The 15,596-nt window shown below is 47.9% G+C and overlaps 1 protein-coding gene across 3 annotated transcripts in view; it reads left to right on the top strand.

Moving 5' to 3' along the window:
* DIS3L2 (DIS3 like 3'-5' exoribonuclease 2) overlaps positions 1-15,596 on the top strand; it is a 375,400-nt gene that overhangs the window by 326,949 nt on the left and 32,855 nt on the right. For all 3 annotated transcript variants that reach the window (XM_060107077.1, XM_060107078.1, XM_060107079.1), the window contains one exon: positions 8,486-8,565. In XM_060107077.1, coding sequence (XP_059963060.1) covers positions 8,486-8,565 — 80 coding nt within the window. The remainder of the gene's footprint in view (positions 1-8,485; positions 8,566-15,596) is intronic.

Genomic DNA, 15,596 nt, shown 5'->3' with positions numbered 1-15,596 from the left:
GTAACTTTTCTCATCTTTTTTAAGTATGCCATAAATGGCATACCTCAGATGTTTGAACTATGATGGGATTTGCCACTTTCAGCTTAAGGAAGAGTTGGACACCCTGCAAGACCAGTGGACTGTGAGGGGAAGAGTCAGCCATGGAGAGGCTGGAGGCTTCCCAGCCTGGTCCTTGACCTGCATTTGAACCTTGGTCCTAATAGCTAGCAGATTGAAGCAAGCTCACTGGCCTCCCGGAGAACCCATGTTGGTTTGCACTAGAGCAATGCTGGCCAAAGAACCAGCACTCTGCTTTCACCAGCTACCTCTCTCATTACTCCCCTGTGACAGGAACTCGGAGCTGGGTCGTGGAGGTTGCCCCTGTTAGGTCACGGGGCAGCCTGCAGAGAGGGGAACCACTCTTTTATGCCCGGCCTGCAAGTGTCGTCCAGGCCATGGCCAGAAAGAGAGCCGGTTGCCTGCCAGAGGTCATCTTGGAGCTGTTGTGGACGAGACAGGCAATTGCTAAACTTCTTAACACATCTCTTACCCTACCAAAGTCAGGCCAGCATTTTCAAAAGCACCAAAGCCTCTGAGCTGGTATTACTTAGCTGATGGAGTTTAGTACCAAGTGGCCTGTGTGTATGTTCTCCAGGAATGTGGCTGTTTGGGAAAGCCAGCTGTGCACCTGAGCAGATTAAAGACCAATCTGCTCATTAGCCCAGGGGAACATCTAGCAAGCCACCCCTCAGCCACCTTTCCTGTCCAGTCCCATTACTCTTTTTCAGTTATTCTTATGAATGTAATCTGGCCCGTTGGCTTCACTGGGCTGGTGTACAGAGTAAGGTCATGCTTCCTTTAATGGTTACATTAAATGACTCCATGGACCCCTCTGCTGCTTAGCCTGGGGCATTGATTCTTCCCCTGAGGTTCACCTAAAGGCTCTTCCTCAAGCAATGTCTGAGAGCCCTGAGGAAGCCTTCCTGGGTCCTGAATCGGTCGTTCTTACCGTTCACCTGTGGTCACCAGCTGGGAGGATGGCCCTGTGGCCTCCCCTGCCTCCCTCTCCCACCCTAGACCCAGAGGGGCTGCAGGAGGACCTTTTGCAGACCTACCAACCCCCGTAGGGCCTCTAGCCCCACGTTCCCACAGCCCGTGGGGAAGGACTGCGGCCCCTGCCACCCACCCAGGCTCCGTCAGCTCGCCCGTGGTGCCGGTCTCAGGAGGGCTCGGTCAGAAGGGCTCCCAGCAGGAGTCTCACACTCTAGCTGCCCAGGGCCTACCCTCCTCTGTGATCTGGCCTGAGCCCCTGAAAGCAGAAGGCTCTTCTCTCTCCTGCTTGAGAGAGATTGGCTTGTCCTTTGTCCAAAGGAAAGGCTTGTCCCTAACTAGACCCATTTAAAGGCCTCCTTCCTCTGCTGCGAGAGGCTGACACAGCAGCCTTGTTACCGCCTCGTGGGCCCTTTGCTGCCTTCCCTCCTTACCCAGTACCAGGAATGTTGTGCAGTTGGAAACTGTCCTCCCAGGGAAGAGGTTGACTCATAGCAACTCTTCTGCCTCACATGGCAGCTGCCTCTGGAAAGGGAAAGCCGGGCCTCATGAAGTCTCGGAGTAGCTGTCATCCTTGCAGGCCAACGTTCCAAGCTGAGCCACTCTGTGGATGGGCCCCTGGAGGCCTTGATTAGAGCCAGCACTGGGACAGATGGCAGCCTGTAGGCCTGCCTGTTTCCTTGCCACGCTTGGCTCATGGGATGTATTCAGTAAATACTGTTGAGGGAAGGACCGAGTGCCTCTTCATCGGCACTGGCAAGATGGGAGCCCCTGGGCACCGAGAGGATTTGAGCCACTGCCTGTACTCTGGTGGCGCAGGGACTGAGGGGTGGCACACGTGCGGCAGAATCTCTCTACAGAAGTGAGAGTAATTACGAACTTGGATGAAATTGGGTGACTTTAGGAGCCTGCAGGGGAACGTGATTCTGTGTCTGTAAAATTTATTTTTAATTATTTATTTCTGGCTACGTTGCGTCTTCGTTGCTGTGCGCTGCTTCCTCTAGTTGCGGCGACTGGGGGCTCTTCTTCGTCGCGGCGCGCGGGCTTCTCATTGCGGTGGCTTCTCTTGTTGCGGAGCATGGGCTCTAGGAGTGCGGGCTTCAGTAGTTGTGGCATGTGGGCTCTGTAGTTGTGGCTTGTGGGCTCTAGAGCACAGGCTCAGTAGTTGTGGCACATGGGCTTAGTTGCTCCACGGCATGTGGGTCTTCCCGGACCGGGGCTCGAACCCGTGTCCCCTGCTTTGGCAGGCGATTCTTGACCACTGTGCCACCGGGGAAGTTCCTGTGTCTGTAAATTAAATGACTGGAGCAGTTAGTCACTGACAGGTAAACGAGATGCTCCAAGTCTCTACTCTGCAATTCAGCTCAGTGACATGCTTTGGGCACCTGCTGTGGACAGAGATAAGGGCACTGAGTGCCCAGGGTACCTGGTGAAGCTACCCATCCCGAATCCTTAGACTCACTGGGGAGAGCGGCCCTGCCTCCAGTTACCAGAGGAGGGAATAATAGAAGGTCCACTTTTACAGAGAGAGTCTCAAAGGACGTGTGGGATCTTGCTGGGACAGACAGGAAGGGCACCCCTGGAAGCAGTCGTGGCTCAAGGAGGGGCCCAGAGGTAAGGAGAGTGCACGGCTTGGTCCAGCCTCATGCAGTGAGCTGTGCAAGTTGTAGAAGGAACGCACGGAGCTCTGCAGCAGGACGACGCCGGGGCGCTCTTCCCTGTCTGGCAGACTTGTGTTTCTCCTTCAAGACTCCCGTCCTCTGCCCTGGGGCCCTCCCGGGTTGGCACACCCTCCTCGGCACTTGCCACCCCACCAGTCCCTTGGTCACAGTCCATATTTGTTCACGTGGGCAGTCAACCCCCAGAGGACCTGGACCGTGTTTAATTCATGAATATATTTCCGACATATAGACAGCAGGAAGCCATCAAGGTCCTTACAGGTGGAAGTGTCATCAGGCTTGTGTTTAGAAGGATGGCTCAGCTGTGTTATGGAGAGTGGATTAGAGAGAGCAGAACCAGGGGAGTGGAGTGTGTCGGTGTCCTCGAGAGAAATAATGAGCAACTACAAAGAGCGGCCGAGGCCCGGAAGGCTGGCAGAGACCGGGCACAGCTCCATCGAGGCCCTGGCTCTGCTTTTCTCTGGGTCTTTTGAGTCTGCTTCCTTTGTGAGTTGGCTTCATTCTCAGGCTGGTAGCAAGCAAGTTGCAGCAGTTCTGGCCCTCGTGCCCGGAAGCACCCAGCAAACACTGGCCTCCGTTGGATCACATGACCACTCCTGAACCAGTGCCTAAGGCCAGGAAATGCCGTGCTCTGGCTGGCTTTGGTCCCGATCAGTTACTGAAAGGTGTATGAGGTTACCTTGAGAACGGCCAGGCCCAGCCCCGGAGATTGGATCTGCTTCCCCTTGAGTCCCCTGGCCTGGGGTGGGAGGGCGTATAGCTGAATGAAACTAGAATACCATTAGGAAGGAGGAAATGACTGCTAGACATGCACTTACCTCTGCTCTGGGGACCAGCTGGACCGCTTCATTCATGTATTGAACCGTGCACATAGTAGGCGCCTACTCCCACACCCACACATACCTACACACCTGCAGGGACACGCTTAGTGGACTGGTTTATCTGGGCAACAGCATCTCACCCTCCTGAATGAATATCAGACCTCTCGTGGAGGACCCCACGCCCCACCCCAACCTCTGACTCTCCATTTCTCGACTTCTCCTTGGATCTTTTGATTGACTGTTCCATCTCCAAGATCAGACATGGCCTACTCTCTGACCACAGCCTCCAGTGCCCCCCACTTCCTCACCCAGTGACTCCCACAAACCCTCTCCTTGACCTCATGGGCACCTCGGAGGCCAGTATAGGCCAGTGGTTAGCAACATGGACCACACTTCAGTTCTGCCACTTACTTGCTAATTAAACTACTCTGCAGCATAAGGATAGGAGCCAACCTCGCAGGGTTGTTGGGAGGATTAAATAAAGTCACATGTGAAAGGTGCCTAGGACAGAGGACGTACTCGAAACGTATTAGCTCCGTACAAGACATCTTTCACCCAGACTCTGCTGTTTTCTTCCAGTCAGTCCCTTCCATCTGTATTTCCTGCCTGTTTCCCCATAGAGTCCATGATCCATCTGTTGCCAGTATTATACCTCTCCTCCCTCGATCCCTCAAACCTGTTCTTCCCTCAGACCTTTCTGGCAAATGCTCAGCTCTGTACCCACCTAACTTTCTTCATGCCAGCGTCTAGGTTGCTAGAAAAAAAATCATCGGGACAGATGGTTGCTACGGTAACCTCAGATCCTGTGGCCTCAGCTAGACCCTTAATGCTCCCTGGCAATCCTTGTGCTCTTCTCTGGTCAGCTGTTTTTCCTTTTCTTCAAAGAAGCAATTTCAAACTTTCATCATATTCCTCCAACTTCCGTTCCTTCCCTCACCAAACCTTCCATTCCTTGCAGATAATTTGGCCTCCTGGTTCTTAGAAAAGAACAATAATCAGGCTGGAACATTCCAAACCACCACCAAGCCCGCGTACCCCACCCCCACCAAATCCATAGATAGATCTTCAGCCCCACCCCGCCTTCCCTACTGCTGCAGTGAGAAAGGGTCTTCGCCTGCATGTTGGATTCCAACCCCTCCTGTCATCTCAGACTTCTCTCTCCTGTGTCTTCAACCCCTCCCTCTGTAGTTCCTCCTTCATCAGCATTTAAACAAGTCTCCGTCACCTTACAGCCCACTCTCCTTCAGTCCCACGTCCTATTATCCAGTCCCATTCCATTCCATTCACCTTGGCTCTTCCCAGCCACTCTCTAATTTGCTGAAAGAGTTAACACTCATGATCCCCATTTCCTCACGTTCTGCTCATTTTTCAGCCCATCGCACCCTGATCTCTGCTTGCACCACTCTCCTGAGAGTTCTCGTTGCTAAATCCAACGGATTCTTGCTTGTTCCTCTCTTACTTGACCTCTTAGAAGGAGTTGACCCTGCTGAGTGCTCCCTCCTTAAGACGTGTTCCCGCCGTGGCTCCTGTAACGTCATAACTTAGAACACCGTGGCTACCCCTTCTCAGTCTCTGTTGTCCAGCTCTTAAATGTAGCTGTTCTATCGAAAACCTCATTTTTACTCAACATACTCTCTCAGGACCATCTCATCCGCTCCAGTGGCTTCAGTTGCCATCTGACTTCCCATCCAAAGTTTCCCAAACCTGTACCTCCAGGTTACAGTCTTGCTTATAAAATGCAGAATTGTTTCTACAGCTGCCTACTGGTCATCTCCACTAAGATCCCTCTCGGGCACCTTAAAATCAGCACTCCTGACCCTGCCATTCCTCCTTATCACGGGAAGCATCTACCTGGCTCTCCAAGGCAAAGACCCTTAGACATTGTATTTGGCTCCTCTCCTTCTTGCAGACTTTATTATCTCCAGGCCATCACCAAGTCCAAAATTCCGGTAAGGTGGCAAGAACACAGGTTCTGGTTGAAATTCCAGTTCTAACTGTGGTTTGAACAAATTACTTCACCTTTTTCCAACTCAAGTTCCTCACCTGTGAAAAGGAAATAGTAATACCGAATTCACATGGCTGTGGTCACGGGGGACTTCTCTGGTGGTCCAGTAGTTAGGACCCCGCGCCTTCACTGCCGAGGGCCCGGGTTCGACCCCTGACCAGGGAACTAAGATCCCACAAGCTGCACGGCACGGCCCCAAGAAAGCCCAAAAACATAAAAACAAACAAAAAAATAAAACAAGCAAAAAACCAAATGGTTGTGGTCAGGATAAAGGAAAGCCTTTACTTGGTAGGCTTTCAATAAATATGCGTGCTCTTCCGTCCCCATTTCCTCTCTCCCCATCCCCATCACCTTATTGTTGAATTGGTGTGCATATAGTTTCTTGACCTTGAGAAAAACCCCCAGGAATGAAGTTTCCCATAATTCCTTCATGACTAAGGACAACAGCATATATCTCATCATACTTCTCATAAAGACTTTGGAAAATGCAAAGAAAGTAAAGCAATCACTGTTGCCATTTTGATATCGTTTCTTCCAGTCTGCTATGCATTCTTTGTTCTTTTTTTAACGTAGTTTATATATATATATATAATTGAGTACGCATCCTGCTTCTTTTCATCTAATCCAGATATTTTCCCAGGTTCATCAAAATTTTTCATAAACAGTTTAATGGCTGCATGCTATTCTGCATGTGACTACATATGGTTTATTTAACTATTTTGCTATTGTTGGTTTTTTAGAGTCTTTCCAATAAATAATACTGAGGTAAACAGTTTTGCAAAAAAAAAACCCACTTTTCCTCCTACATTTATAATAATTTTTCTAAGCCATAAATTCATAACTTGAATCACTGAATTGAAGGATTTGAAAATTTCTAAGCAGTGCAGTCTGAAAATAACTAAATGAATATAGGCCTTACCTTAACTACAAAGAGGGAAGTAAAGAAAAAAGGGTTGTAATTAACAGATATTTTAAAATAATTGTTTTCTGTTTTACTGAAAGAGGGCTTGGAAGATCCAAGCAGTGCTCTGTGGGGAAAACATGCCTTTGACTTGAAGTTCCTGGGTCCAAGATGGTAAAGGAGGGCTTGTTTCTGTTTTTGTATTTTCATCTGGGTCAGTGAGAGGACAGGCCATTCCTACAAGCTCGTTTCCCTCTAAGGAAGAGAAAAATCATCCAGCATCTAATGATGCAGATCATTAGTTGTGTTAACAGCCTTGCAGTTAAAAAAAAGAAAAAAAAAGTTGTAACAATGTGTCCTCCTAACGTGCAGTTAATTTTAGTTAAAACTTCCCTGGTGATTTTAATTTTTTAATTTAATTTAACTTATTATTAGTTAGTTTGTTTGTTTGTTTGGCCTCGTGGTGCAGCTTGAAGGATCGTAGTTCCCCAACCAGGCATTGAACCCGGGCCACCACAGTGAAAGCACCAAGTCCTAACCACTGGACCACCAGGGAATTAGCTCCCTGGTGATTTTTAAACCCAGTGAATTTGTAAATCTAGTAAATGGCTCTGCATTTGGAAATGTTAGAGCTGCCATAGCCAACTGGGCTCTAGCAAGACACACACAACTCACTGAGCTCGGGCTTCCCAGCAACACCCGAGCACTCCCCTCAGAATCCAGAGTTTATTACCAGATTCTTTGTTCCTGATCTTCCCTAATCAGAAAAAGCTAATGAGTGCCTCAAAGTTAACATGTCCAGGACTTCCCTGGCGGTCCAGTGAGTAAGACTGTCTGCTCCCATTGCAGGGTTGCAGGGGGCACGGGTTCGATCCCTGGTCGGGGAAGATCCCACATGCCTCGTGGCACAGCCAAAAACATGTTAACATGTCCAAAACCAGACTTCGGACTCTCTACCCATCCCCACATTCAGTCTTCTCACTCAGCAGTGAAACCACCACCTGCCTGGTTGTTTAAATCAAAAACTTGAACCATCCTTGATTTCTTCTTTTCTGTCCTCACCACTCCCCAACACCAAATCCATCAGCATATTCTGCCGATTCTACTTCTAAAAATTTACTTGAGGTCTCAAATTGTCCATTTCTCTCCTTCTTGCCCAACTGCCCTCTCGTCGCAGCCCCCGTCACTGCTCACCTGCACTACTCGGTAGCCTCCCACGGGGCTCCTACTTCTGCTCTCTCCTCTACAATCTTTTCTCTACGCAGTAGCCAGAGGGATCCTGCTAAAACTTAACTTTGGTCATGTCGTCCACCCCTTCCTTAAAACATGTCAGAGGCTTCCCTTTGCTAGTAAGGTAAAGGCCAAAAACTCTTAACATGGCCGAGAAGGTCCTGCGTACCCTGCCCTGGCCTTCCTCTCCAGCATCATTGCCCACCATTTCCCCATATACATCCTTCAGTTCCTGCAACTCCTGCACTGAGGGCTCTGTACATGTTATGTTCTCTGCTGAGGAGGACCCTCTTCTCTCCCCATCCATCCTTTCCACAGTCTAGGTAACCCCTCCTTCCCACTTTCCCAGTCTAGGTCAGGTTATTTACTTCTATAGAAACATGGGAGGTTTTTTCCTTCTTTAGAAAACCTATTTCAAAGTTTCATATATATTAAAAAAAAAGTCTTTCCATTCATCAGCATAATTATGTGATTGATGTCTGTCTCCTCTACTAGACCATAAGATCCTCTCTGCTTACTGTTCACTGTTCTTTCCCCATCAGCTAGCTCAGTGTCTGGCACAAAGTAGGTGCTTAATTAAAAAAATTGGTTGCATGCTAACTGAAGAAGTCACGTCCTGGTAACAGTCCTCCTCGACAGCAGTGTCCCCGTAAGGTGCGGGCTCTTCCCAGAGGGGGCAGACCCGGGTTCTCCACAGCACATCATCTTGAGGGAGTGTGATTTCGCTTGTCTTGTTGTTGTTGTTGTTCATTTCAGCTGTCAGAATGAATAGAGCATGCTACCTAAAACTTACTTGTTTTTCTCTTCTCTCCTTATTCAGCTAAAGCTGGCTTTTACTCTGGACCACGAGACAGGATTGCCTCAAGGATGTCACATCTACGAGTACCGTGACAGCAACAAGTAAGTCACTCTGTGGGAAAGAGCGTCAGCTCACCATGTCCTGCAGAGGTAGCACCCATAGTCTTCCTTACACTGGGCTTCCCTGACAAAGGGATTGTCAGGAAGGGAATCACAGTTTTTGTGACTGTACTAGAAAATAGCTGGCACAAAAATGTTTCTCCTGTCAGATCTCTTTTGCCCTTCAGTATAGGACTTGGAATACTTGTGTAGGAGCAGGTGTAATGTATTAGAAGTCTATTTCAAAGCAAACCGTCCTGGGCTTCCCTGGTGGCGCAGTGGTTGAGAGACCGCCTGCCAATGCAGGGGACACGGGTTCGTGCCCCGGTCCGGGAAGATCCCACATGCCGCGGAGCGGCTGGGCCCGTGAGCCATGGCCGCTGAGCCTGCGCGTCCAGAGCCTGTGCCCCGCAACGGGAGAGGCCACAACAGTGAGAGGCCCGCGTACCGCAAAAAAAAAAAAAAAAAAAAAGCAAACCGTCCTTTCCAGGCTCCAGCTCTTCTAGATACTCCCCTGCCCACTTCATCTCCAATCGTGTGCTTGCTAGTTGGGTTCACTGTGTGACTTTGGCTTTTGTAGTCATTCGGTCTGACTATACTATGTTTATAGGTTTGTTGTGATAGTCCACCTTGTGAATTTTTCTTTCTTTCTTTCTTTAAAAAAGTTTTTTAAATTTTTAAAATAATTTTTATTGGAGTACAGTTGACTTACAATGTTGCATTATTTTCAGATGTACAGTAAAGTGAATCAGTTACACATATACATATATTCACTCTTTTTTTAGATTCTTTCCCATATAGGTCATTACAGACTATTGAGTAGAGTTCCCTGTGCTAGACAGCAGGTCCTTATTAGTTCTCTATTTTATATACCGTAGTGTGTATATGTCAGCACCAATCTCCCAATTTATCCCTCGCCGCCCCCTTACCTTGGGAATTTTAGAGTTGGGGTATTTCTGGGTACTTACAGAGGTTTAAGTTGGTGTCCTTATTAGAAAGATGGCACCTGGCATAGTTTTATACACCTCTTCTCTTCATCACAGACTGCCTCCTTGACTGTGTATTTTTGTCTGTGGGCCAGTGAAAGTGGTGATGAGTGAGGTAAAGGGAGTGTGCCCTGATGATGACAAAGACAGTGATGAATGGTGAGGGCAGCTACCCTTGGTTTCCTACTGTGTGTTAGGCACAGGCCAGGGACACTACGTTTGTTATGCCACTTAATTCTCATGGTAACCTGAAGAGTTTTCTTTTATTATTGTTGTACTTGCAGAAGCTGAGGTCTAGGGAATGTGTGTAACGTGTTCAAGGTCACTTGCCACAGCTGTGTGAGGCAGCGTTAGCATTATCCCATTAATTCGGGGAAGAAAATAGATGAAAAGGCAGTTGATGTTCCAAGTTGCTACTTTTGGAAACCTCACTGATGGCAAGAACAGTCCCAACCTGGACTCGAGGACTAATTGTTCGAATATCCAACTGTTTAATTTTATCCAGTGGAAAGATCAAATAGGCACAGGCCAGTGGAATCATACATCACCTTCCAGAAGAGAAACTCACGTCTTCCTCAAGAGCTCATGCCCTGTTATGGGTGAAGATGGGTTACTGTGTGCCTTCGTGACCAAATTTCCATTCAGATTACTTTCGGGGCATTATTCCTCTTTGTAATTTATCTTTAGGAGGATGCTATCGTCAGCTATTGTGTACCCTCAATTCCCACCAAATTAATCATTCAGAAAAGGTTGACCAAGCATCCTTTAACACTATCATTCCTCCTCTTAGATGGCACTGTTTCTGGAAGACAGTTACAGGATTTCTAGGCCATTGTGTCAGGGATACAATCTCAGCTTCTGATAATGCTTAGCTCAGCAGAGAAGTAGGGCTAGACTCCTCTGGGGTTCAGGACTGACGGGGACAGGTGAGCGAGTCCCTTGGTGGCAGGGGCAAGCATTGTTAGGGAGTGAGAGAACGGTAAGCCATAAGCCCTCCTTGTCGGCGCTCCCCTGAGCTCCCTGATGCTTGCTGGATGGCCGTGGATGGCAGCCCCTCACACGACAGATTGTGGCTGCAGAAACACAGTGGTGTCAGGCTCAGGGGTGTTGACATACTCCAGTTCTGGCCTGACCCTCTGCTCTTTGGAAATAAGGTTGGCGGAGTTTTTGTTCAGTGGGAGAAGGGCACCAGCTTTAAGTTCATGTCTGAGCAGTTCAGAGGTCTGGTGACAACAGCTTACGCTGTCTTTGAAACTGATCGGAGAAAATAGCCCAGCTCTGTTTCTTGGCCTAATTCCCAACTCCTAGCATATTATCAGAATAAGCAATGTAGGAGACAATGTAGGAGTTGTAAGTATTGATAAGCTTTGGACCAAAGACCTGTAAGAGAAAGCCTTTGTGTAGGAAACTGGGTAGGAGCCATGATCTCGGGAAGTATGAGTGTCAGATGCCTCAGTGGTCCCCCCACACCGTTCTCTCTTGCTAGAGGCAGTCTTGGGGTTTATTCTCAACCCGTGGACAAGTTTTCTAACCTCCCCGAGCCTCAGGTTTCTTCATCTGTTAAGAACAATGGGACTAACGATAACTCTTCTGGCATGATTGTCATGGGGATTGAATGGGAAGACATTGTCGCCGGCCTAGCACGTAGAATGCCCACAGTAAATGCCGATTGCCTCTCCTGAAAAATCGTCTCAGAAAAATCATCGTGACTTCGCTTCTGTTTTGCCAGTGCCAGCAGGGCTGCATCCCTGCACCGTGGCTGCAGCTGGCAGAGTTTTGAGTAGGGAAGAGGCCGGTGCACGCTCCTCTGACAGCCCTCAGCTGTGAGCGCTCTATCCAAAGGCAGCCTCCTCTCCCCACTGTGGACTGTGAAGTCAAGCATGGAGAACCCCATGAGCTTTGCCTGTGACTTTCTCCTCTCTCCCAGGCTCTGCCCTGTGTTCCTCTGTTTACTTTTAGGGACAGTTCCCTCACGACCTGAATCTCAACATTGGTGTTTAGGAAATGAAGAGATTCCACCCCAGGCCCTAAGGGGCCCATGTTGTCTCAGCCAAGTAACATGAAGGCAACGGCAGCAGAGAGATGAGGTGCTACATATAAAAGAAATTAGCTGAAAATTAGTTTGGTACATTTAATCATTGAAACTACCGCTTTTATCTGGGTATTCTCTGCAGTATAATTTGTAATCATTTTCGTATTTATCCCTGCCAAATTCAGTCCATCAGCAAAGAAGTTTTTCTGGATAAGTACTGTGGCTCTCGGATAGTTCTCCCCAGTGGCCTTTTCCTATTAAATGGAGTAGTCCTGAAAATAGGCACTCTGCTTTTATACTTCCTGGACTCTCGTGTCAGCTTCCTCTCCTGGAATATCCTAGTAGCCCCGATCCGTGACTCTATGTCATCCCGTTCTTCTCCATCAAGAAGCTCATTTAGCCTCTGTGCTCCAGAGAGGACAGGCCCTGGGACTTGTCCATCTCTGGTGGGACTTAGACTCTGGAGGGCACAGCTCTCAGGTAAGCATTCTTAAAGCTCTGAGGTCATTAGGGGAAAGAAGCTGAGGCTCCTATTGTGCCTCAAGTTAGATTAGTAAAGCTCTTCTCCTTGAATGATTCTGCCAGCCTCCCAAACACTGTTCAAATCTGCATCTAAGAAGTGTGAGGCTCCGGCCTCCCCACCGCCCTGACAGGTACTGCCAGTTGCAACCCACAGACCTGGGGACCACCTTCTTTTTCTCTGTTGCAGAAACTTCACCTGCCTTTAATATGCATGTTAAATCCAGTGAATCCAGAACTGATTGAAAGTCGTGTTTTTCAAATTAGGGCTTGGAGGTCTCTTCAGAGAGCAAAGAACAGGCCTAAAATTGCGAACAAGTGATTCATGAGAATTCAGTCCAACATTTATTAAGCCCCTACTCCATACAATGTATTGTGCGAGGCACTAGGGAGACAGAGATAAATGGGGCCTGGTCTGTGACCTCAAGGAGTTTGTGTAAATAGAAGGCGGCACTGCAGCACCCTCCAGGGTGCACTTCAGCGGTAAGGGTTGAGAGCCGTAGGAACAGTACTGAGGCCAGTGACTGCTTCTGACTTGGGAGCAACTCCATGGATGGTGGCACCCTGCACAGACAAACAGCTTTGTCCACAGTACTCCCCACCGTCCTCCTCCTCGCCGCCAGGATGGCCGAGCTCCTGTGCAAAATGTCCTCCCTGCCTTTAGCTCTTTCACCTCCAGCCTGTCCACTCTGCAGCCCGAGGGAGCTTTACATGCCTTTTCATTCTGGTTGCTTTTGCGACGTTATTTTTGTCTTCGATGTTCTGCCATTTTACTACATTACGTCTAAGAGTAGATTCATCTGTATAGCTTAGGACTCAGTGTAGTTCTTTCCATTTTGAAATTATCTATTATCTTTTTTATTCTCCCTAATCTGTTCTTTTGGAACTCCTGTTAGAAACCTACCATCTTATTCTTTCACCTCTCTTTTTCCTCCTCCTTTTCTGCCAGTGCTGCATTGTGGGGCACGTCCTCAAAAATGTCTGTCGGTTTAGGGCTTCCCTGGTGGCACAGTGGTTGAGAGTCTGCCTGCCGATGCAGGGGACACGGGTTCGTGCCCCGGTCCGGGAAGATCTCACGTGCCGCGGAGCGGCTGGGCCCGTGAGCCATGGCCGCTGAGCCTGCGCGTCCGGAGCCTGTGCTCCGCAACGGGAGAGGCCACAACAGTGAGAGGCCCGCGTACCGCAAAAAAAAAAAAAAAAAAAATGTCTGTCGGTTTACTAGTCTCCTTATAGCTGTTCATAATCTGCTCTTTGATACCCCTTCCTGATTTGGGTGTTTAGTTTTTATTTTTAATTTTTAGAAGTTCTGTTTGGAGCTTTTTAAAATCAGCCCATTATTGTTTTTTTACTGTTCTTTTTTCCTGTCCTAGTTTTCACTATGATTTCTATTCCTTTCATCTCTTCCAGTTATTTTGATTACACTTATCTTATAGCCTTTTTCTGATTATTCGCTTATTTCTAGTTCTAAGGGTACCAGTTCTCCCACATGTAGTCTGTATTGACTTACCTTTATGGTGGTTCATTTTTTCACATGGTTAGTTCTATTTTATCAGGAGATTGTCTTAAGCAGGGACTGTGCTCACTGTCAGAGTCCCGTACGCCCCGGGTCGTGGATGCATTCTTTCATCGCTTTTGCCTTTATTCTGCCAGGATCCTGGGAGTTCCTTAGGTCTTGCCAGTTTGGTGTTAACCTCTTGGCTTAGGATTCCCAGAACCCGGGTAGTGTGCATTCAGCCTCGACACACACATGCGGTACAGGCTTGGGATCACATCCCACAAAGGAGTGCCTCCCCTCCGCGCCATATACAGACATTCCTCTGGGCTGTGAGAAAGGTCTTCCTGGTCCCTGTTCAAAGACCAGCAGCCCTTCCTGGATCCTGGCTTCCTGCAGGGCTCTCATTTCCAGTTCCCGGCCAGGTCTTCTCCCTCCTGTGGGCATGAAAATCTTAACTCCTATTAACTGTATCAAGGTCTCATACCCCCAGCCCTCCTTTGCTATGGTAATGATTATGGCTTTGACTTAGTTTCCTCTTCATTTCAAGTAACTGGGAATTTTCCCTTCATTCTTTAATGCTCAGTCATATATTTAGATTATTCTTTTGGTATATCTTATCCATCTTTTCTATGTGTTTGTGTTGGGAAAGAGGTCCACATCAGTTCAGTTTGCCATCTTGTCAGAACCAGAAGTCTAAATAAACTTTTTAAAATGTGAGTCTGATTACTCATTCATTCAACAAGCATACAGAGAGTTTCTGCTGGGTACCAGTACAGAACCAGTCACTGAGGCTGCTGAGCTGAGTAAACACTCACGTGGCCCTCAGGGGCTCATAGGCTAGAGGAAGGGACTGGGCACCCGTCACCAGAAGACAGCTCTGTGATTACACGCTTACCTGCTCCAGCGTACCCCACATTCCATCCTGCCAGACCATCTTGAGTCTGCCGCATACAAGGTGTCTCTGTGTGACCATGCCATGCCCCGTTTCTAGAACACCGCTCTTTCCCACCGCCCGCTCACACCCATCTGGGTAATCTCTACTTCTCCTTCCACTCTCAGCCAAGTATTACTTCTTCCGGGAAGCCATTCCAACCCCTGACAACCATCACGAAAGCTGAGGCATGAGCGCCTTCTCCACGGTCCTCTGCCACACCTGTCCGCTTCTGCTTCTGCTTCAGCACTCATCACAGTGCACTTCAGGCACTGGTTTACTTGTCTCCTACTTCCTCTACGCTGAGTCCTTTTAAGGTCAAGGCCTTGTTTTGTTTATTTCAGTACCCCTAGTGCCTAGCCCAGGGGTTGGGGGACCTAATTGAATCCTTTTAGAGAGGGAACCTCGCTACCCAGGCTTTGTCTTTCCAACCTTTGTCTTTTCATTTTTTGTGGGATTATCATGAGGATTAAATTATGCATGACATCAGGGAAAACGGTTTCCTTGGATGGTTTATGCATTCTGAAGAACTAACACATAGAAGAAAGAGACTGCAAACATTTGATTTAATTCTGTAAATGTAGTAGTAATTACAGTTATTTACATCACTACCTACCATTCTTTGCCTGATAGGAGGGCATAGTAATAATTATAAAGAGCATTAAATATGCCAAGCAAACTTGCAGAAGCTGAGTATAATTGCAAGGCTACACTTTGTTCACGACCTGTAGAGGTTCTGATCCATGTAGCACAATAGTGATAGGAGCTACCACCTCCTAAATGCCCACAACTCACCAGCACTGGGCTAGGGGCTTACCCAAGTTATTTCTAGTTTCAAAACCATTCAAGACAGATCTTATTTTTATAGTTTTACAGATTTTAAAAAGTCAAGGAGGTTATATTATTTTCACAGTTTTACAGATTAAATAAAATAAAAACAAAACAAGGCTGAGAGTCAGAGAGCTTAACCTGCCCTAGGTCACACCATGGTCAAGAGCAGAGCCTGAATTTTCCTCTAGTTCTAGCAGATTGCAAAGCCCATTCTGGCCTGCCCCTGTGAAGGAGAGGGAC

The sequence above is a fragment of the Mesoplodon densirostris genome, chromosome 8 (assembly GCF_025265405.1).
Source record: "Mesoplodon densirostris isolate mMesDen1 chromosome 8, mMesDen1 primary haplotype, whole genome shotgun sequence".
Classification (NCBI taxonomy): Eukaryota; Metazoa; Chordata; class Mammalia; order Artiodactyla; family Ziphiidae; genus Mesoplodon; species Mesoplodon densirostris.
The sequence above is the reverse complement of the archived record's forward strand: the minus strand, read 5'-3'. Positions and strand labels throughout refer to the sequence as shown.